This window comes from Oreochromis niloticus, linkage group LG6 (genome assembly GCF_001858045.2).
Source record: "Oreochromis niloticus isolate F11D_XX linkage group LG6, O_niloticus_UMD_NMBU, whole genome shotgun sequence".
Taxonomy (NCBI): Eukaryota; Metazoa; Chordata; class Actinopteri; order Cichliformes; family Cichlidae; genus Oreochromis; species Oreochromis niloticus.
This window is the reverse complement of record NC_031971.2, coordinates 21,278,104-21,301,031: the sequence shown is the minus strand read 5'-3', so window position 1 is coordinate 21,301,031 and position 22,928 is coordinate 21,278,104. Positions and strand designations below refer to the sequence as shown.

Here is a 22,928-nt window from a genome sequence, read left to right as displayed (position 1 = left end):
ACCGCATTCACTAAGGTATATACAGTATAAGCATCCAGAGTAATGTTTGAAAAGTTGGAGACTCATACATCTTATGCATTTTCACTAGATGTGTAGACTTTATATTTTCACATTGTTTTAAGGTTAAATCAATAAAAGAAAGTTCAGGTTTATCAGTTTGCTTTAAAAATGTACAAGGATCAAAGTATCATGTCTTCTGTGTGTCTTATCTGATCTGGCCACTTTTTGAATTATGGCAAATGTGAGCTCTGAAAACTTGTTCTAGCCCCTTTCTGTTGTACTGATTCTCTCTTCATCTTCACCTCTCCACTACCTCTGTTTTTTCATGTGCATGCCACCTGCCTCATCTATTCTATTCTCACCTGCTCTGTCCTGTTGTTGCTTCTGCTCATTAAAACAAGATGTGATCAGCATATGCTTCTCCAAATCTTACCAAATTTCCTTTTATTGTCTTATCAAGAAATACTCTAATTAATATGATGCTAATTTATGTGAAAAACAAATGAATGCACTTTGGAATTTTTTGTAGAATGGCATCAAATCATGTGTGTTAAACACAGGCTTAAAACTGGTTCTTTGCTTAGTTGTCTGTTACATGTAGACCCAACACTGACTGATTTAGGTGCCTTTTTATGCTTGAATGATTCATAGGTCAGTATTTAAAAAAAAAAAAAAAAATCTATAAAAATGGTTAGATACAAGGACTGGACTACTGCTCCAGACCAATAATGTCTCTAAGCATATTTTAAATTTAAGCTGAATGATGAGACTCCTCCAGGGCAGTAGGTCCAAAAATGGTATCTACTGTTTGTTTTTTTACTGATTTAATTAACTTATTTTGTGGTGCATTTTGTAATATTTGCCAGCATAAAAGTATAATGAAAATAGCCTTTTCGTAATATTTGTGACTAAAAATTTCATGTTAATGTATTCTACAGTTTTCATTTTACATTACTGTGTAATACAACCATATACCATACAGAAATTATCACTAATTGACTTTTGCAATGTGAAGTTTTATTTTTAGTGTGTGCTCAAATATGGGACTTTTTCATATTTAAAGGCAATAGACATTTTTTGATGTATCCCGGTTCAGATCAAATTTCAGGCTTTTATCCTTAATAGCTTTTTCAGATACGACACAATGGGCAGCACATTGAACACATTTTATAAGTGGTCAGAAACTTGTAAATAACTCATGAAAGAATAAAGTTACATTGAAACCAAGCACACCATTGTTTTTCTTGTGACATTACCAATAAGTTTGATGTGTCACATGGCCCTCTTCCTATTGAAAAAACAAAAGTTGTATCCAAGATGGCCGACTTCTAAATGGCCACCATGGTCACCACCCATCTTGAAGAGTTTGCCCCCTCACATATACTAATGTGCCACAAACAGGACTTTAATATCACCAACCATTCCCATTTTATTAAGATGTATCCATATAAATGGCCCACCCTGTATTTTAATAATTATAAAGATACAAACAAAAACTATGTCCTCTATCAGGAGACTGAATAGAAAGCACAAAATAAATCCTTAAGTGTTTTTGTGCAATCCTAATGCTTCTGTTAAATAGATTTGATCGGCCTTTAAAAGCAGACCCAAAGCTACTTCTCAATTAGCCTTACAAATTGAATAAATGCATAATACCTTTCAGAACACTGGATGAATGGAGTGAGTCATGGACAGACACATTCTTAGAACCAAGAAATAGCAGCAGAAGGTCAAAAATAGATTTCACTGAAAAATGCACTCAATAACATATGCAGAGGTAAATGCCTGATTTTGAACTATATAACATTTACATTTTAAATATATTGTGAAATATCTCGTGATTTAAATGAATGGCTTTTCATTAAAACCAACTGACACAAATTAAAATATACAACAATTTATTGTAATTTCACAGTCATCTTTCACGTAAAACAGAATACACAGGCGAGACGGTGGTCTTTTTGGTATACACATACAGTAATGTAAGTTCATGGAGTGGAAATATAGTGAAGGCGCTGAGTGGTAAAAGTAGCAGTGGTCAATATGTCAAACAAACCAAAAACAAAGAAAAACAACAAAAAACAGGTCAATATATCTTATGAGTGTCAAAATACCATTAATTTTAACATAGTTGAAAGAAATGTAGTGAACATGTCTGGTCACATAAAATTTCATTTTTCAAAATAAGGTAGGTAGAACAGTTTGAAGCCTCTTCTACCACGGACTGCACAGCTGATGTAAATCACATGGTACACTGCGGGCAAACACAGACAATGGCAATATTAGCATTCACCAAAACAAAGCTCTGCACTTAAAAAGACAAGTAAAAGGTTTAAGAGATAAAATGAACAAATTTACCTCCAGGGATAAACAGAAGAAATCCAGGAATGAAGAAAATAGCACTTGAAATACCTGTGGGGACAGTTTTATTAGCTCCAGTCAAGAGAAAACACACACAACGCTTTGAGTTCTTAATTAGATTAAGAAAGTACTACATAACTACCAGTCCATTTAACATTTACATGCTCTGAAACAGACAGAAATGCTAAGTTAAATGAGAGGATTGATAAAGTTTGCCTGTAGAGTAAATCTGAAGCTACAGCTGCATAAATATTGAAAATAACTAACTACTCTTTTGACAAGATTAACATGTTGTTGTTGGAAATCAATGCTTAGTTTTCCAACAACATTAATAAAAGGTGTGAACAAGAAGGTGAAAAAATATCTTATGATTATAAATTATGCAGCTGAAGGGAAGGCATGAAAATGGAGAAAATTGGGGGTAACCCCAGAAGACAGCAGAAACAGCCAAACTGCAAATTCCTAATATATTACCATCAATATCGATGGTACTTTCAGTTTGGTTAGGCAGAATTTAAGTGGTGGTGTCAAAGATTTCAGCTGTAGCTCAATCTGTGATATTTGCAGCTGCCTGTGGGAACAGCAAACCACATTTATAACTACAGCTCACAGAATTTTGTTGTAATTTTCATAAACAAACCAGGAAATAACTTTCCTCTTTCCTTCACTATGTGATCTCATTTTATGTTGCACATGAAAGTAGTCTGAACAGTGTAAAACACTTTAAAAAAGCTTGCACAGCTGGGCTGCACTTACAGACTTTCTGGTTATAAACAAAAGGGAACGGTCACAGAAAAAATAGTGCATACTTTACAACATTTTAAAGTACGACCCATGTCTAAAGGCCCCTATAATTAGATGGAATTTTATTGGATTTAATTTGAAATGACACTGTAATTAGATTTACCCACAAATACTTAAAGGTAGTTACACAAGAATAAGGGGGTAACGAGTCCGCTTTTCACACAAATTATACTGCAAGTAAATGTAAGTAGTGTGTAAGTAATTTTAAGTAAGTAAGCAATTTAGTGGGAAAACAAACAAACAAGCTTGAGCCATATTATGCAGCGGCTTGATCTTGCCTAACTTGTTTTTCTACAAAATGACTTATTTAAAATTACTCATGCAGTACTTAAAAACGTACGTACACACTACTTAAATTTACTTGCAGAGTATAATTTTGCTTTGTTTCCTGTAAAAATCTGGCTTGTTACTCTCTTATTCTAGTGTATCTACCTTTGAGTATATAATTACATTGTAATTTCAAATTAAATACATTGAATTCATTTTAGTTACAGGGTAATTACTCTCTTTGTGATTATAAAGTGTTACTAAATAATGCAATACTTTCATTGGTGAGCCGTATGCACAATCACTCTTATGCTAGTTCATTTGGAGGCAGATGGTGACTTAACAGATGTACATTTTAAAGAAAATCTTAAAGGGGTGAGTAGAATAATTCATCAACTAATGTATGATAAAATAGCACAGAGGAATAAAACTCAGAAACTGATGCGTACGTGATTAATAATGTGTTGCTAACTTTCAAAATTCTCTACTTAAAAAATAGGGGGTAAGAGATTTTTTCCCCCCCGACAATTCTTGTGGTGATGATGCTCAAGAAAAGGCTTGGGAGCAGTGATAAGAGCATGAATTGCTCTGAACAGGACTCGGGGTTATGGAAGTATGCCCAGTCAACTTTAGATAACGAAATTTCTTAAGCAGATTTTACAGCTTAATTGCAGAGTTGCACCTGCTCCTGTAGCTACTTATGAAAGGCAAATTGATCTTCTCATCTATTTGGACTCAGCCTGGTGACATTTTTTTAATATGTTGTGGGTGAGCTCATCCCAAAGAGCACATTAATTGCTTGATTTCTGCCTCAAACTGGAGAGGAGACACTCTATACAAAAAAAGCAGACATGACTAATTAAAAGTGCCTAACTCGGGGTGAGCATTTGAAGCTCATATTCATGGAATGTGTAGACCAATTTAATGGGAGGTGCTGATTTTTGTAAAGGTGAAAAGCAAGGCTCATTTGATCTGAAAAGACTTTTTAAAACTTGCCTGACAGACTTTAATTCATTATGAATACTGGTTGTACAGGCAAAGAAATTCTGAATAACAGTTCTGAACATACAGATACTTGATAAAATGCACTGGTTTTGGACAGAAATACAAGATGAGAAGTATTGAACACTCAGCTTTTTAGAAGTTTGGAGGCAGAAAAAACAAACGGGACACTACTAATCAAAGACAAAGCAAGAGAGGTTCAAGATAGCTAAAGTTGTGACACACAGAGCCACTACCAGGCCCAGCAGACCTCTGCACTATATGGGATGTGAAGTGTGATCTCATTCAATACAAACTTATCGCAAGCATGAAGTCAGAGTGTTGCACTAGGGCTGCACAATTAACCAAATTTGAAACTCAATCACGAATTCAGCTTCCCACAACTCGACAAACATGATTGACCAATATTGAAAATGCTTCTTCCGTCAATTGAGTACAAAGCAAAAGGAAATCAAGCGCCCCTTAAATCAGTGCCTGATCACGTGCCTGCATAAACAACGAAATTCAAATGTCTGGTAAGGCAGAAGGTGAAGAGCTTGCTCCTTGAAGCAGATCCTCATCTGCTGTTTGGTAATACTTCAGATTTAGCACAAGAGATATTAACCAAGAATACTTAATATGCAAAGAGTTTGCACTGCAAGGCAACACGAACTAAGTTATTCAACCACCTGAAAACACACCACAAACAGAGTATACGAATAGATGAAGGCCAAGAAAAACAATGCAATGTTTGCTAACGTGAATCATCCAATGTCAGCTTATGTCCATAAAAGCAAGGGTGGATACGACACATGAGTATCCACCCAGCTCACAAAAACATACTGAAATCACCAACCAATTGAATTCCATTTGGCCAAAGATAGAAACACAGTGAGTAATGGAGGGTTCAGAAAAAATGGTCAACTTACTGGAAAAAAGATATTTTATTTCTACAAGATTTTTCCAATGTGGCAAAGCCTGTCCTGTCTGCAAAACATTGCAGGTATAATGTGGAGGGATACACAGCTGTGGACTACTATGAGCTTTATTCAAACCAATACTACACTTACAATGATCTAACTAAAGATTTCCCTGACAGTAAGAAACAGCGATTCTTGTATAGCTTTGTTGAGGTTAGCGGGTAGTCAGCCAACTAGTTGCTACAAAGATTATGCACCATATTCTGATTTATTTACAAAAAACCCCCAAAATGTCCAGATGCTGAAGATGCTGAGCGAGGGTTAAATTGTTCTCAACAAAAGCACATGCTGACTGAGAGAAATACCATCATGTCAAGTCTGACATGACCCCTATGCACTAAGGTCAGTCAGCATGAAATATTGGCACTTTTCACTTTTATGCTGTAGGACATAAAAGTGCTTATTGACATTTCTCATGTGATCTAGTGCACAGTTATCTACCATAGATTTAATACACCCACTGGTTGCTAGGGAAACATGTGTTCCCTGACTGATTGGCATTGGTTGCTGGAAGATATTGAAAACCTCCGAGCGACTGCTTTGGCTGGGCTGCAAACAGGTTGCTACAGCTGCCTCTAGTTTCTCATCTTTTTTTAGTTCCTCATGGTTTTCCCTAGCCACAGATGGTTGCAGACTGGACTCTAAGCCTGTGTGACTCAGTGATCCTGGATTGTCAGCTTAATTGTCATACGGCAGTACAACAAACAAAGAAACAAAGAAACAAAAAAGTCCAACTGTACATCACTCTTGTTATGATTCTGTCACTCCAGTCGTAAAAGTAGACAGACCTTGAGATCTGGACTGAGAACCACACTGTCCTACAACAAATAAGGACTGTGGCAGCTTTCTCTGTGTTCTTTTGTGTGTCAAGATAACACAGAGATCCTCCCACTTGTGGGAAAGCACACCAACACTTATGGACTCCAATACAAACATTCCATTCTGAATTATACGATTTAATCCACTATATAACAAAGTCCTGCATTCATTCATGTTTGGTCTGTTTATGATTTGATAGAAGTTGAGAAGTGACGTGCTTCTTGTGTATCCATTGCATTTGGACTAACGTGCATTTCTAAAACAAACAACAGTCTAAATGCTTTGCACGTCAATATTTTATCTTCCTTACCTGCACTTGGATTGAGCTGTATGCCAATACCTGTGAAAATAAGAGCTAAAACAAAAACAGCAGAAACATTATAGGTATGAAAAGGAGAAACAGGCCAAATGTTCTGTTTTTATTAGTTTGGTTATTCTGGCAATAACTCTGCCATAATCTGTTGATCAGTGCAGGGGGACAAAGTTCACTGTGCAAAGTGCCAAGACTATCATTGCCTGACACAACACGGAACAAACTACCTGGTGTAACATTGCAAAACAATTTGGAGCGGTGCCTGTGTTAGAGCTGTTAGAGCTTCATTTTGAAGTGAACTTAAAATCAGAAAGAAGAGGTGTGTTTGTCCTTTTAGACTGCAGTCATTTAACTGGAGATTACCAATTTGTCTGAGTTTAAAACCAAAATAAATTAAAATCACTAAACCATCTACAGTGGGAGCAGGCAGCTCTTGTTACTGTGATGCTCCAACAGCCAAAATAAATCAAGCAAACATGAGAAAAAGAAATTTCTCTCAGTAGATTATTCTGGTTTGTGTGTTTCATATGTAATAAGTGACAAGCACATGTACTTACCAACTCCAGTGATGAGGAGAAGGAATGAAGAGAGAACAACCCTTCTGTTTTTCTTCACCAGCGGATGGGACATCCACCTAGGCGAAACGTGTTTTTAAACTAACTGTGCTTGTTACACTTCTCCGTGTGAGAAGACCGAACTTACCCGCAGCAGTGCGCAGAAAGCTGCGTGACTGAACTCAAGGTGCTGAAGGACCACTGAGAGCTGCAGTAAGACAGTGTTGCAGGGTCACTGCAGAGAAAGCAGAAACACGCTTCATCTCACATTCACAGAACAGGCAGGGAAAAGAAAAATCACACCTGAACTACAGAACCCACCTGATTTTGAAGAAGTTATTGAAAGAGGAATTCCCGTTGTTGCCCAAGGCATCTTCATTTTCCAGATTCTAAAACAATAGGAGATGATGGAGGTCATATAAGCCGCAAAGAAAAATGTATAGCTCGCAGAGAGGAAGCAAAGGTAATACTGTTATCATAGTCGCACCCTGTGTCCGGTCTTTGCTGGATTTTTTTTCCTATTTCTTAAGGACGTGACTTTCAGATATGTTCATCTGCTGTAGAAATTTATTAGGCCTCCCACTTCTTCTTTTGTCCTCACATGCCCAGTTTGTCCAGTTTTGTTTTTGAGGACACACTGCGCAGCATGCTAGGAATCATTATTCTGTTAAACTGTGTTATCTCTGGCATTTTTCATATATTCGCCAGAGGAAATGGGAACAAATTATGTGTTTGTGTGACAGGCTGCTAGGAATGAAGTGCCAGGAAATATCATTTCAAACTGGTTCTTTGCTAAGTTGTCTGTTAAGTGTAGACACAATACTGGCTCATGCCTTGAGTTAGGTACTGCTTTTATCCTTGAATGATTCAGGTAGTCAGTGTAAAGTGGAGAAAAAAAACTGGAGAACTAATGCCCAAGACCACTTTGCTCCTTGTAAGCAAAATAAATAGAAATGAAGGGCAGCTCAAGACTTTTGAACAGCAATATACATGAGTCACTGGCCTTCACAAATATGTTGTGATAGAACCACGTTTAAAATTGTTCTTTTCACACGGTTAACAACCAAGCTCCATCACATCTTACAGATTCCATTTTACCATAACTTACTGTATCTATGTGTGTTTCCATGAATCCCTCCTTCCCTGACCTTCATAACGTGAACAGCCACACTCGGCACACAAGCCCATCTTAGGCACCTGCCAGCTGTTTTTTTATCACATATTATGATTTTATTATGTTGCCTAGCTACCGCCAGTCACAAAAAGACCAGTTTTAACTTTTATGCGCCTATAACACATTGTAAAGACATCCTATTGTTTTAATTTCATGACAATAATGTCTCATTTACATCCACAAAAGTTGAATTATGCATTCAGTATTAGGATGGATCAGGTTGCCTGGCAACCACCTAGCAACAGGCTAAAATGAGCAACTTTTACTGTATAAACAACATCTACCACCACTATTTTTCTTAAACTTTTCTCAGTGTTGGTAAATATATCTGTTGGCAGCAGAACAGCAGAAAGAGATCACAGATAATACTGTGGTTGGTGTGTACAAGTTATGCTAATACGGCACTCTGCTGTCAGACTGCAGCCTTTGTGGCTCCTACAGTTCTCCAGAGTATAATGGGAGGCAGAGCCTTGAGCTACTAGACACATCTTTTGTGGAAATAGCTCCCAGTTTAGGCTGTGGACAGACACCCTCTCTCTTCCTTCCTTTAAGGTTGAAATATTTCCTTTTTTTGACAAAGATTACAGTCAGAGCTAGATGAGGTAACGCAAAAAAACCACTTAAAAATGCTGCTTTATGTTCAAGCTGCTAGCGGAACCTCTCGTGAAGCCTGCTCTTTCACTCCACATAGATTCAAATCATCTCATTGTTACATGTCATTAAAATTGTGTGCTCCCAGGGTTTATTTCTTTTCTTCTTTATTCTTTGGCATCTTTCCATGCTCTTGTTTTCTTTCTTCTTTTGTTTCATTTGATTGGCTGCTGCCGATCGCTGCCCACCTTAAGCCTGGATCTTCTCTTTCAGTCCTCAAAATGATAAGTTAGCTGTCTTCCTTGCTCACAGGGACTTGCTGAATTCTTGAGTTTGTATCTACAAATTCGTAGTGTTGTTATAAAAACACTACAAGCCAAAACTGATACCAATCAAAAAGGAAACAGACAGCCTCTCACTGGAAATGTAACAGCAACATGAAAACAGAAATGCAAACAATGTTTTGTATCTCTTGTGTGCATGCTACCTGATACTTGAGGTTAGTGGGTTCAGGGGAGGCGGCGGCAGCAGGTGAGGGATGATTCTGAGGTTTGGAGAAACTCAAAGGGCCAAATGTCATCTCTCCTCCTTCTCTGTCCTTCCATCCCTGCGGCTCTCCGCCAGTCACAGCCCCCTCCTCATCTCCCTCCAGCACAAACGCATCGTCGATGGTAAACTGTGTTGCCATGGTGATTTCCTCTTACACCCTGAGGTCCTGTAGCCGGATGCTCACTGTGATTTAAGAGTAATAATGAATGTTTTATGGATTTTTAATCCCTCAAATCGCAGGAAATCTTAAAAGTCAGCAGGAAACAATAGTTCTCGAATCAGCCTGTGAAAATACTAACTCAGCAGCTGCTGAGTTTTCTCTCACCAATCACAGCATTTCCCTTTAAAAGTTTAAAGTTCGCTCATACATGCCTACATAAAAACTAAATAAAGTAACTCCACCACTTTCGAATTAGTTTAAAAGGCGAAAACAGCTGCCGTGCTGCCGACACGTAACAGCGGGTGGGATCGAGGCTAAGCACAACAGAGCAGAGGCTACACGGCTTTCCTGTAGGTCTCTGCCATTGTTTGTCCTCATTCTTCTGTCCGATCAGATGACCAGGAGGAAAACTTACTGTCTTAAGTAAATCTTTTCTCCTGCGAAGAAACTTCGACTTCTGAACTTTGTTCGGAGACGAGTCACATTTTTGTAAGCCCTGAGAAAAGTGGTTTTAAAGCCTTCTGTTAGCTGTATCTTAGTTTTGCTTCTGTAGTGCGACTTCTTTAGAAGTTTGGACTCTCTTCTTTTTTTGACAACCGGCAATCGATTAGATACGACTGATTACGCCCAAAGCGCTCTCTTCGCGTGCGAGCCAGGGCGCCGAATCGAGTGTCGTTATATCGATCGATCCGCTAACTTTTGTTATCGAAGGAGAAAAAAACTCAAGAAACTGGGTCAATCATTACAATTTATGAAATTCCTACAAAAAAAATTACATATCAAAACATTACATAAGTCACTCGAAATTGCTATACAGTAAGTTGAAATTTTTTAGTTTAAAGCCTGAAATTTTGAGACAATAACTCAAAAAGGCGAAGTGTGTGCAGCTTTTTGTTGCAAGTTAGAGATATGTTATATAATTTAATACAATGCATCTCGTTAAAGATGGTCACGTTTGGTTCTCATTAACTTCATGGATAGTATAGAACTAGCAAAGCTGTATTTTATTCGATGCAGTTTGTCAGTCTTCTCTCATAATTTTGATCTGGAATTCTTTTCAGATCAAAATTACTGTAAAAACACAGTAAATCAAACAAAGATTTATTTTATTAAAAGCACGAGTCAGTTCAAAAACATCTTGACCTGGGGTGTTTAGGGCACAACTTATCAGAATATCAACAAAAGTGTATGTTTGCATATTCGTGTTCATGAACTGTGGTCATCTAATGGAGGAAAGGCATCCTGTCCAAACCCACAAGCCAGTAATATATTACCAAGGCTAATTAATGTCAATTAAAGAGCTGGAATCTATTTTGTGCTTTTTTATCTTTTGCTTTTAATCAAACAGCATTTCAGCTGTTCATTTACTGGAGTTTTAGCTTATTTTGTTTTAACATATTCAATATTCATTAGCAGTGCACTTAAGAACTGATAACAACAAATCAGCCAAATTAATGTATTCTCCATTTGGATTAAACACACATATAGATTTACTGGATCTTTGTATTCACATGCATAATAAATTTGGTAAAGCTGCCTCGTCTCCCATAACTAGAATGATTTTTTTAAAGGCTCTAAAAAGTATTTATTTTGATATAACTTGCTTTGAAATGTCTCCAGTCATGGGTATGCTGATGAAGAGGAAAACCAGTTGAGATAGTCGACACACTACAGTGAAAAAGAAATATTTCACAGGACTTGATGCTGTCCGATGCATTCAGGTGTGTGTTAATGCAATGCCATATTCCCTCAAGTATTAGTCATCTCAGCAAATCACCTAAGGCCAGACTGTGTGATGCTCAGAGAAACTGCAAGATACTGCACGTCTTAGTTCATAAAAATACAATAAGAAAAAGACTCAACAACAATGGTTTGCCAGTAGAAAGCCTCTTTTCTCTAAAAAGAACATGGCAGCATCTAAACAAACAACAAAACACACGCGACAATATCCTTTGCACAGATTAAACCAGAGCAGAGATGTTTGGCAATAATGCACAGAGCCACATTTGTCGAAACCCAAACACAGCATAGCATGACACGTACCAGCTGTAAAGCACAGTAGTGGTGAGGTGATGATTTGGGCTTGGACATAGACACTTTGAAGCCACTGAGTCGGCCATTTAACTCCTCTGTACACCAGAGTCAAATGTGAGGCAGTCTCTTTGGCACCTAAAGCCCAAACTGGGTTATGCAACAGGACAATGATCACAAGTACAGCAGCAAGTCTACAACAGAAATGCTGAAAAAGACAAGAAATCTCGTTCTTATTGAAATGCTGTGGTGAGACCTTAAAAGCACTGTAAACATACGAGTGCCTGTAAATCTCAATGAACCAAAGGAGCTTTGTAAAGAAGAGTGGGTCAAAATTCCTCCACAACAACGTGAAAGATTGACAAAGTCATACAGAAATTGTGGTTCTACAAGCTAATCTGAATCATGGGGTGTACGATTTTTTTCACAGTACTCTGTGCAGGATTGCATAGAGTACTGTGAAAGCCTTCTTTGTTACATGACTGTAAAAGACACAAGAGAGCCAGTTTCCAAAAATGGTAACACTTTACTGTAACCTAATTTGTTGCCAGTTTTGTTGGGGTTTTTTGTTTATTTGTTTTAAAATGATTTTTATATTTTATGTGTTGGGTAACATCCTAATCCCAAATAATCTAATAATTATATCTCAGCAAAACCAACAACAAACAAACAAACACTCGTTCATTCATTCAAAACTAAGCATGAGAAAATAAAATAAATAATAATAAAAAAATATGATCAGAAAATAAAAGTAATGTAGAAAACCGATAGTAAACTATGCTTCAGATTAGATACACCACCTATACCAGGTTCATCTATATTAATGAAATAGCAGTTTTTTGTTTTTTTTCCACTGATATTGTACGAGGTTTTTGTGGCTCCATGCTGTGGTGCTTTGCACCTGAGAGGATCCACAAATCTTTCTGGGGTTGTGTTTAGAAGGACATATGAAAAACAGTCTGCCAAATCAAACATGCAGAGCCGCCCACCATCTCGCCCCTTTGAGAATTAGGAAGCAACCAAAAAGACTTTAAAGTTGTTCTTTTGTATGATGTTTCTAGACAAATAGTAAGTAAAGTAAAGATGTCTCCTGCCAGTTAGGACAAGCTGGGCTTTTACTTTTTTATGTCCTTGTTTCTCTACCCACAACCTTCAGCAAACTAATATAAAACAGTTTAGGAGTGAAAATGTCTGACTTCCCCCATAATACCTGTGTTTCACTTTTCTTGGTTGAGATGATGTCTATTGCAAATTCTGCACTAAAGCACTGATACTAGAAGTAATCAAATTTATTTGAAATTATCTTTGAAGGTGAAATAAACACTAAAATTTGAATATTTCCACTTAGTACCTGTTGCCAACATGTGAAATCATGTGATTTCCAACAAGTCAGAAGACTTGCATTATGCAAACAAACATCTCTAAACCAACAATCACAGATTAGTCAATGTTGGTTGCAGTTCAGGCGAGCAGATAGTAAGAGCTGCTGGTTGAAACGAACAGTGGTTCAATGTCAGAGAAGCCTTACTAACAAATACTCGTATCAGGACTGAATCTGGACACACGGAAATTCAAGAGCTGTAAGTTATGTATTTGTATGTGTGTGTGTGTGTGTGTGTGCGCGTACGTGTGTGTACGACTAACCCAACTTGAATATGTTCAGCTACTTCCTAAAATATGTAAACATATCTGACATGAACAGGAAAATGTGTATATGTGTCTTTTGATTTCTGGAAATCTAATGAGACAGTGCACTCCTTGTAATCACAACAGTTTAAGAAACTTTAAATGCAGACTGATATCACTACTTCACAGACTGCGCCACATATTGATCTCTCCTCCGGCTTGGTGCCACATTAATTTTGAAATCCTTTCTCGTTTGCAGATGGGACAAAAGGCCACACTTTGCTTCCTGCTGCAGCTCATTTTTGGGGTAAATCTGAAGTAGTGCAGAACAAAATCTTTACCAATCCACAGAAACTTAAATGGCAGGTGTTTTGTCTCTTAAATTTGTAAAGGTTTCATTTGATGTCTTTCTTTCCTCCTGGTCAGCTGTCATCATGCACAAAAATCAGAGTGATACCTGACTCTACGCTGGAGCTTCCCTGTCTCCCAGCAAATAATCACTTCATCGGAGTAGAAGAAATCACATGGAAATTCAATGGTTTTAAACGGCTTCTGTTTTCACTGTGTTGCAAATATTTGCTGCTTTTATGTACATATATGTATATAACAATTGGTCTTTTTTAAACTACAGGTCACATCCTGTCTCATAATTATCAGCCCGTCCCTTCAGACTTTTCCCTCCGCTTGCACTCTGTCACTAAAAACAAAGAGGGCACGTACGAGTGTCTGTTAAAGGGGAGCGACATGGAAATGGTACGAAGGTTTGACGTCATAGTTGATGGTGAGACTCTTTCGTCATCATACGAGCACTTTTAATTTTACAGTTAGTGGAGCAACAAACAAAGTGTTTGCTGTTTGTCTGCTTTTTGTTTCTTTTTGCAGACTTCACTGACTATCAAATGAAAGTATTTACAAAGTCAGATGTTAAACTCCCTTGCAATATCCCAAGTTCCAGAGAAGTCAGCGCCAATGCCCTGTGGTTCAAAGAAACTGCGAACGGAAGAATAAAGCTGAATCTTGAAGATGACTCCACAGATGATAATAAAAAAATAGAGCTGATTTTTCCACTAGACCACGATCAGAGCATCCTGGTCTTAAACGCTGGCATGGAGGATGCTGGTATTTATGAATGTGAACTGGATGATGGAAAAAAGCTGAGCTCTGTAAACCTTACTGTGGAAGGTAGGGGGCTTGTCAAATATAATAGATATTTAATAGATTTAATGATTTTCACTGCGCGTTGAGTTGGTAAAGAAAAAAAAGGATCGATTAGTTGCATAAAACATTTTTATTTATGATTTGTTTCAGTTTTAGTTCCTACTACAGCTCTTCCTGACATATGCCAAGGCTCCACCTCACCATGGGAGCCCTGCCAGGAGGAGAACAGCCGCACAGCAGAACCCATACTGCAGGAGTCCATGACAGAGTTTTCAATGAAGCTGTATTATTATCTCAGAGAAATATATCCTTCTGGCAACATGCTCTTCTCTCCTGTCAGCATCGGTGGGGTGCTCTCCCATTTGTTGTTAGGTACGAAAAGAGAGGCGAGTCGCTATTTTAATGTAATCACGTTGAAAATGTTTAGCATTTATCACGTTCTCCAGTGAATCCTATAAAAATGACAATGACTTGTTCATTCCTCTGAAGCCTGAAAAAACAGATGCCATGCCATAGACACAACACATCCTCTGTCATTCATGAAGACTAGAATGGTGAAAAGGTGGCGCTGTTGCATTGTTTCACACAGTTTGTCTGTAAACACAGGCGACGTAGGTCATTTTTAGTGACTCTGACATGCAGACATGTATTTTTTAGGCCCTAAAATATTTGGTCAGTGACGCAGTTTTCTAGTTTCATACATCACCATGTTAAATTTGAGATAAACCAGCCGGGATGCAGGTAAAAAGTTAAGACATACAGTATTTCATGTTTCAGTTCTGCAGAATTTTAGAGGGTCAGGTGTGTTGGGAGGCATTAATACATTATTGAACAAAGCTAAAGAAATAACAGGTTACAGGTTGATATTAAGTTCCTCTGCCAAAACAATTCTGTTTCTGAACTGGTCTGGCTTTTATTAGTTGTTATTAATTACATTCTTTTGTGGCTAGCTCTGTGATAGACCTTTCCAGGATGTACCCAGCCTTTAGCCCTATGACAGCTGAAGAAAATAAGTGGAAGATGATCGATGATTGGAAATGAATGGATATTTTGAAGTGTAACTTAACAACAGAAATGATGCTGTCATCATACAGCAATGCTATCTTCTGTGAATGTCCTGGACTTACGTTTGAGTAAATGTTTCCACATTTTAAATAACCGTGACACAGCTTAAAAGACAAAAATTACACCAGTGCCTCAAAAATCTATGGATTCAACTGTATTTTTAAAATCAAACATGGCTTGCAGCTTCCTATAACATACTAAACTTATTGTTATTGTCTAATTGTACCTTCAGGTGCAAGGAACGATACCCGTAAGGCCATTGAGAGCGCTATCTGCGTGCCTCACGACTTCCACTGCGTTCACTCCCAGATGAAGAAGCTGAGAGAGAAGCTGGCTGGCTCCCTGCTGATGGCCTCTCAGATCTACTATGATTCACGTATTACTATCACAGTGTGAAGTGCACAAAATAACCAGAGATCACAGAGCAGAAAATGATTTCTATTTCGGCTCTCCTCCTTAGATATGAATCTGAGTGAGTTCTTTACCGACCAGTCGATCCAGTTTTATGATGCGGAGCCCACGAAGCTGCTGAATACCACTGAGGAAAACACACAGATGATCAACAGCTGGGTGGCAGAAAAGACCCAAAATAAAATCACAAAGTTGCTTGACTTTGTCCCACCAAGTTCACAGCTGATCCTGCTCAACGCCGTCTCCTTTAGCGGTCAGTAAACTGTGCGCACATGTTATGCACATTTCAAAAACGTGGAAACTGATAAACTGTGTTTACGTGTGTTTTAGGTCAGTGGAAGGTCAAGTTTAATCCAAAAAATAAAAAAGGACATTTCACAAAATTTAATGGTGATGTGGTAACGGTGCCTCTTCTCTATCACGACAAGTACATGGCAACTATGATGTATGATCTTCACCTAAGGGCACAGGTAAGTAACAAACCACCAACTGACACTTTTCACAACAATACGTGTCTAAATCCCACACAGGCCTTTCTGCCACAGGCAACAGAAGTGACATCCTGTCTTCATTGATTCCTACAGGAAACATACGTGTTATGTTTCTTTAATGTTGAGCTTTTCATCTTTAATGCACAGCTAAACTGCTCTACTAACTCACAAAACATACAGTTTGAACAGTAGTTTAGGTAATGTTAGCATCATAGAAAAATATAAATTCAAATTTCATCTGTCATTACACGGTTATTTTAATTTTATACTACAATCACTATACAGTTTATTCCTGTTAAATATGCTAAAATACTTCAGATCTATAGCATTTAATTTCCTGTACCCAAAGGGTCAGTTTCTTGTCTCTAGTCCTGTCTCTTGAGCTATGACAGGTGTCAGAGTCGTAACCAGAATCCAGCGTCTGATAGTCCATAATTCCTGTGACCTGCAATCCTGTGCAAAAATCTTGAGCCACCCCTCATTTCCTTATATTTTGCTTCCAAGGAACCAAACGGTATCAAGTGGTCTCCAACTCTCCTGCTCTCTGAAGGTCCCTTTATAGTTTTTCTTTGGACATTGGCTGCTTTTTCTTTCCCTCATTTTCAGTCCAGGCCTGTGTAACTGACCATTTTTATAAGAATGCTATTCCTATGAAAATGGGAAAAGTTTTTTTGTTCCTCAAACCATTTAACACTGACCTATGAAATGAACAAACAAGTAAAGAAGCAATTTTAAATTCTATCTTCAGGCACAAACACAATTTGTATAATTTTTTTTTTTTACTTGAATCTATGAAAAGTAACAAAGATAACACAGTTTTACGGACAATAAATAGTATTTTTGCACCAACAAGGTGATTCTAAAAAAGCTTTTATCTAAAGGCTTGGTGTATTTCAGCATGCTGTGCAGTGTGCCCTTAAAAAACAGAGGAAGACCAAAAAACTGAAAACTACTTAAAGAAATGACAAGAAAGCTTGCCTCAGAGAGTTCAGGCTGTGTTGAAGAATAAAACCAGATATTGACTTTCAGGCATGTTAGAGTGGTGCATTTTCTTTTTTCACTCGTTACAAAAGGATACACAGAGAATATTTCCATCTCATGAACAACCAGATGATTTAAACAAAGTTAATGCAAGCCAAACAGTTACAGGCACTGATACTATCATGATGATGAGATGATTAGATTTATTTTTTTACATCTCAGGTTTATTTTAAATGCCAGTGGTAAAAACAGATGGTCTCTTCTGTCACTGATTAACACTTGGAGTATTTTTTTTAATCTTTTTTGGCCAACAGGTGGCGAGGTTTGCCCTCACAGGTGACAGCAGTCTTTACATCCTGCTGCCTCCCACCAACACAGAGGCAAAGCTGCAGGAGATCGAGCAGAGGATGACGGACAGGGCTGTGGTTCAAATGATACAAAGCATGAAAACATCATCTCCTCAGCCTATTGAGGTCACTCTGCCCCAAATCAAACTGAATTTCCAGCCGGAAATGAACACGCTTATCAAGAAACTAGGTTGGTTCATCTTCTGTGCTCTCCTCAGTTTCCAGCCCAACATTTGACCTTTTTTTTTGTATTACCAATAGTGAACACCACCCATGCTTTCATCCTGTGCACTTTAGCTAGCAGTAAACATTAAGTTCCCATTTATGAAATATGTCTCTACATCTGCTTTTTGATCTCAAAGCATCTCCACCACATGCTTGGCTCTCTTACTGATTTCACCCTCACTACTACCTTTTCTGTACTTTTCACTCCCTTTCCAGGACTGTCAGTGCTTTACCAGGGCGCCGACCTGTGTGGCCTCTACCCTCAGGAGAAACTGTTACTGGACGACGCCAAACACAAAGCCTTCCTCGCACTGACCGAAAAAGGAGTGGAGGCCGGCGCTGTCACCACCTTGTCGTTCTCCCGCTCCTTCCCTTCCTTCTCCGCCCTGCGGCCTTTCATCATGCTGCTGTGGAGTGACCACACCAATGTGCCGCTCTTTATTGGCAGGTTGACCGAGCCGTGAGAGGAGAACATAACAAGGGATGGGGGGTAAAATGTGCAGGAAACAACAGGCAATGTTTAATAAAGGCTGCTTTGCTGCTGTGTTTGAAGTAATTTGAAGAATTTTTCTGAAAATTCAGTTGTTAAGAATCGATATTGCTTTAAATAGTCTAGTTACTAAAGTGAGCAGTGACTTGTGGATTTGGATTATCTTCCAAGATGATGATAAATAAACACATATCTACACAACACACATGGTGCCTATCTTATGTTCTTGAAGAATCACATGTTCAAAGGAGGACAGACGCCCACTGATACAGCTCTGATTTATTTTGAGAAGTACTTACACAAACCCACCACAGGATGGCAGCCATACTGTGCGATTGACATTGACAGTGAATACACAGGGACTGCAACAGTGATTTTCCCATCTCATTCCCTTCTCAGCCCTCCCGCATCATCACCACTGATAATAATTCAAGGAAGACGAGTGTCAAAATCGGCGACAGTAAAGGTTTTTTGTTCGTTAAAGCGAGAGCTTGCTCGGAAAAGCGAAGCGAACTGAGCAAAAAAGATACCCTGAATCGTCGTATTCACAAACAAACAAATACACAGATGGCGAGGAGGATGAATGCATGGCACGTCGGCATTCAGAACGATCAGCTAAGGTTGCACTCTATTATACAAGCTGATGGGGATTGCTAAACATGCAGCTGTACTGCAGATTGAAATGATTACATAAGCAAAGCAGGGTCAATAGACAAAGAGTCAGAAAATTCAGTGACTGTAAACAAAACTAACAGATCCAGAGACGGAAACAAATAACCACCCAGCCCGAAATGTGAACTCTATTTGATCACTGCCAACCAGAAATGTATCCTTAATGCCTGGATAATACGATAATGTTGTTTTGGTTTGATTATCTCACTGCTGACGTGCTGGGAGTCTCAATGTGCATAGACAGAGTGCAGAATAAACCCACCACCCTTTCCCAAATCTTACTGACATTATTTAAGCTCTGAATGAAAATATGCTTAAGCCTAAAAGTGTTTTTTTTATTAGTGTCCAAGCCCTTTATTCTTATCCTAATCCAACTTTGGAGGATCTACTCTCTCTTTTTTTTTTTTTTTGCAGTCAGCAATCAGACATTCACAAGGTTATCGAAGGACACCAAGAATATGAGCAGCCAGATCGATTCAACAGTTAGAAAACTCCCCGAGGCCACTGACCGACCGTGCGTGTGCTTCTCTGAACAAGTGTATGGCCAGAGCTGCTGTGACAGATGAACCAGGGGACGACATCTGATATCCTGGCAGGCATGTAGATAAGTTTTATATATATGATGAAAATGCTGAAATGTGCACAAAGATCCACGGCATGCATGCAGCTCGATGAAAATGGGATCTTATTGTTGTTGGATCTGTGCGTTTCCACTGACCCTGAAGGATGTAATCCCCCTTTACACCGAGAGGTTAAATTATAGGGAGGCTCTTGTACCAAAAGCAAAGTTTTATCTGAACAGGGATTCCTGTGTTTAATAGAGGTGTAGATGATTTAGAAGAGACCTGATATTTAACAGGTCAAAAGTAACGGGACAATCAGAACTCCTGACGAAACACCGACTCCCTCTGATGGCTGATCTCACCTTCAGCCAGATGTCTTCTACCACTATTGAATGTCTGAGGGTGTGCAGATGTGGGTTAGGGGAACTTTTCAAGCCGTTTATAAAAATCAGACAACCGAACTAATCAAATTCCTGTATCTTTAAATTCAAAATATGTGACACCGCACTGACGAAAGAACATGTTGCATAACTGGTGTTTCTGTTGGAGCAAAAATTACAGTCACTGAGGTAAACTGTCTTGAATCCAGATGAAATTTGTTTCAGTAATGCTGCAACACAGTGCAGGATACTCTGAAAGCAATCCGTTTTGCCTGCTGTGGACACAGCTCTGGGCTTTCATCAGACAGGAGCAGTCAAAGGTTACGCACCACAGTATTTACCTTTCTTAAAGTTGCTCTTTTGGCTTTCTGGCAGTGGGAGACGGAGAGAGACAGAGTAAAGGCCTGGAACAAGTGGCCGGGCACACTCGCACCACTGAGGCCTGTGGTGGTAACAGAGGATTTCTCTCTTTTGTCCTTTTTTAAAAAATATTCCTTCGCACTTCTGTGCTTCTGAATTCGGATGGAGACATTTCAAATGGGGCATGACGTGAATACAGATTAACAGACGCTGCACAGGCAGAAAAAGCAGGCACTCATAGTCTCACAGCCTTCGCGCACGCGCACATTTTGACACATTATCGTCTCATGTGAAGGTGGATAAAACACCACTGTCACCAGAAGACAATGAAAATACATAAAAACAATGAAAAGGTAAAGGTAGAAATCCACCGAACGGATCTTTTTGTGCTTTATAATACGGTGTGTTGTTTTGCATTAGATAGACATCCACGAAGATAAGAGACTTCTCACGACAATCATCCTTTCGTAACATCTCCCCCCCCCCGCTCCTGCATCTACGTACCACATAATGAGTCACAAAGGGTGCACATACTGTCGGGCACTTTCACTGAATGAATTTTGAGTACATTATTCTCAAATCTGGTCATTATGTGTAAAATTTGAATGGACATGAGCAACTTCTACAATACGGTACGGTCTAAAGCACAATTTAGTGAGCTTTGTTTTGTTACGTCAACACTTTAATGAGGACATTGTCACAATTTGGTTTACCTTGGAAAAGAAAAGTATTCAGATTACACCTTTTAACCATCACTAATATTAGTATGAATATCATATACTAATACTCTGCGCCGTATTTATTGGCAATATGAGACAGATTTTGAACATTATTGTTATTGCATGTTTTATCCTTTGTTCTTATTTCTTCCTTACTCACACTCTGTTATCGGCCATCGTTCAGTGAGACATAAATATGTGTGTGTGTGGGGTATAGTGCATTTGCATGTGTGTGTGTATGTGTGCATTTATGCGTTTGTATCATGAATGTCTTGTATAATCTAGTCCGGTTTGTCACTGCTTGGGGCTCCTTGCTGCGTGAGCGTATGCCAGTACTCGACTTTCTTCCCTTTGTTTTTGAGACACTCGAACCAGTGTCTGAGTCTCTGTCCGCTCGCATTGATGCCCAGCTCCACTCCTCCTGCAAACACACAGAGGGAGAAGCAGAGGAAACAGAGAGGAGTCAAGAGGTGAAGGGAAACTTGTTTGCTGGTGAGGACGATTGGTGATAAAAGGAGACAGAAACTGGGAGGAGGTGAAGATGACTAATAAGGAAACAAAATAACTAACAAACTAAAGAAAGAAAAAAGTTAGCTTTTCATATCTTTAAAAAAAAAAAAAAACTCTTCATGAATCTGAAATTCCTGTTCATTTTAGCATAGCTCTGACAGGGAAATCAATCGCAACACGCACTTATGTGAAATGTTTGCAGGGACCAAAGAATGGTCCAGATTTTTCTAAAGAGGCCCCAAAAAGCTGGGAAATACTGGATCATCCTTACCAATGCACTATACATTATCCTGGGACCTTACAAAACATCATCGTCACAGTTTTAGTAACACATTTCTCATGAATTGGAGTGGCAATGTAGAGTGGAATATAATCAAGTTCAATTATCCAAATTATCCATTAGTACAAGGCGGGGTTAAAAGATTGATTGAATCTACCGACAAAAAGCAAAAAAAGCAAAGCATCTATGATTTAAATTTTACCCCTGTCTGCTTCTAGATCTTCTCCTTGTGAAGAACTGTGAGCATTAAGGCACATCTGCTATGCTTGGACTGCTCCCCAGAAGTTCCAAACATAACGAGAGTTAATCGTCCAGTTTTAGCAGTCATTATTGGGGAAGCCTGCAGACTCCAAGCTTGAAGAAGGGGCATTAGTTAGGAGCACAAGCAGGAGCATATGCTCACAGCTTTATCAACTTTTCCAGGGTTTTGCATTGTGAATTTGCTCCAAGGGAGTCTAACCGGGCCACAGTTTGTGTCCCGAGGCATCAAAAGAAGAACCATAACTGCACACAGCTTGAATTATGGAGCTTGCCCTCATGCCATCATCCACCTGCCAGTGTTGGGTAATCACATTACAGTTTTCTTCAAAGTAACGTGTACTGTGATGAATTCATTAATTACAACTACTGTAATACTGTTACGGATGTTACAGATGTTAGTAATTAATGATCATCAAATGTGCCTTTTTCTTCCTAAACATTTCCCTAATCAGCTGACTTCAGTTGGGCAGGGAGTGGACTGCAGTCTTTGAGAGGTGGCGATATGGATATTGCTATTATTTTTATTGCATGATAAGAACAATAGCCTGATCGTAAAGTGCAAACTGCATCCAGGACAGAAGCAACTACCCATGGCTGGTGATAAGAGAGCCAATGCTCTCTGTACAGACAGCATGCTAACAGCATGCTGTCTGTACAGAGAGCATGCTAACAGCATGCTAGGGATGGGAACTGATAAGAATTTAGTGCTTCTGATTCCTTTACTGATTCTCCTCACTGGCTCTGCTATGAAAGTGACCACCATCACTAAGCAGCATATCATAAATGTTACATTTGTGCAAATTTC

At 38.7% G+C, this 22,928-nt stretch overlaps 3 protein-coding genes across 6 annotated transcripts in view; 1 reads left to right on the top strand and 2 right to left on the bottom strand.

The window, feature by feature from the left end:
- Positions 1 to 1,884: 1,884 nt before the first annotated feature.
- On the bottom strand, positions 1,885 to 10,197 carry tmem134 (transmembrane protein 134). 3 transcript variants are annotated; one of them, XR_267009.4, is made up of 9 exons: positions 9,969 to 10,197; positions 9,332 to 9,576; positions 7,401 to 7,468; positions 7,228 to 7,314; positions 7,083 to 7,159; positions 6,523 to 6,567; positions 2,836 to 2,932; positions 2,359 to 2,412; positions 2,166 to 2,254 (listed from the first exon to the last, which is right to left on the bottom strand). XR_267009.4 is itself a non-coding variant. In XM_003454216.4 (8 exons), the coding sequence occupies exons 2-8, from the start codon at positions 9,530 to 9,532 to the stop codon at positions 2,172 to 2,174; spliced, it is 615 nt and encodes a 204-aa protein (XP_003454264.1). In that variant the 5' UTR covers positions 9,533 to 9,576; positions 9,969 to 10,197; the 3' UTR covers positions 1,885 to 2,171. The 3 variants fall into 3 exon arrangements, 2 of the variants coding, with proteins under 2 accessions (XP_003454264.1, XP_025763519.1); XM_003454216.4 differs by lacking the exon at positions 2,836 to 2,932 and having other exon boundaries at positions 1,885 to 2,254; XM_025907734.1 differs by lacking the exons at positions 2,166 to 2,254; positions 2,359 to 2,412 and having other exon boundaries at positions 2,509 to 2,932.
- Positions 10,198 to 13,064: 2,867 nt separating this feature from the next.
- Positions 13,065 to 18,579, top strand: serping1 (serpin peptidase inhibitor, clade G (C1 inhibitor), member 1). Its single transcript, NM_001279558.1, is given in 11 exon segments — positions 13,065 to 13,164; positions 13,470 to 13,517; positions 13,637 to 13,748; positions 13,842 to 13,991; positions 14,093 to 14,392; positions 14,519 to 14,740; positions 15,666 to 15,809; positions 15,894 to 16,097; positions 16,175 to 16,314; positions 17,631 to 17,853; positions 18,105 to 18,579. Coding segments are annotated over 10 exon segments (1,791 nt in total). The 5' UTR covers positions 13,065 to 13,164; the 3' UTR covers positions 18,353 to 18,579.
- The window catches only part of doc2g (double C2-like domains, gamma), a 55,581-nt gene continuing 50,909 nt past the window's right edge, over positions 18,257 to 22,928 (bottom strand). For both annotated transcript variants that reach the window (XM_019359911.2, XM_003454213.5), the window contains one exon: positions 18,257 to 21,493. In XM_019359911.2, coding sequence (XP_019215456.1) covers positions 21,354 to 21,493 — 140 coding nt within the window. In that variant the 3' untranslated portion in view covers positions 18,257 to 21,353. The remainder of the gene's footprint in view (positions 21,494 to 22,928) is intronic.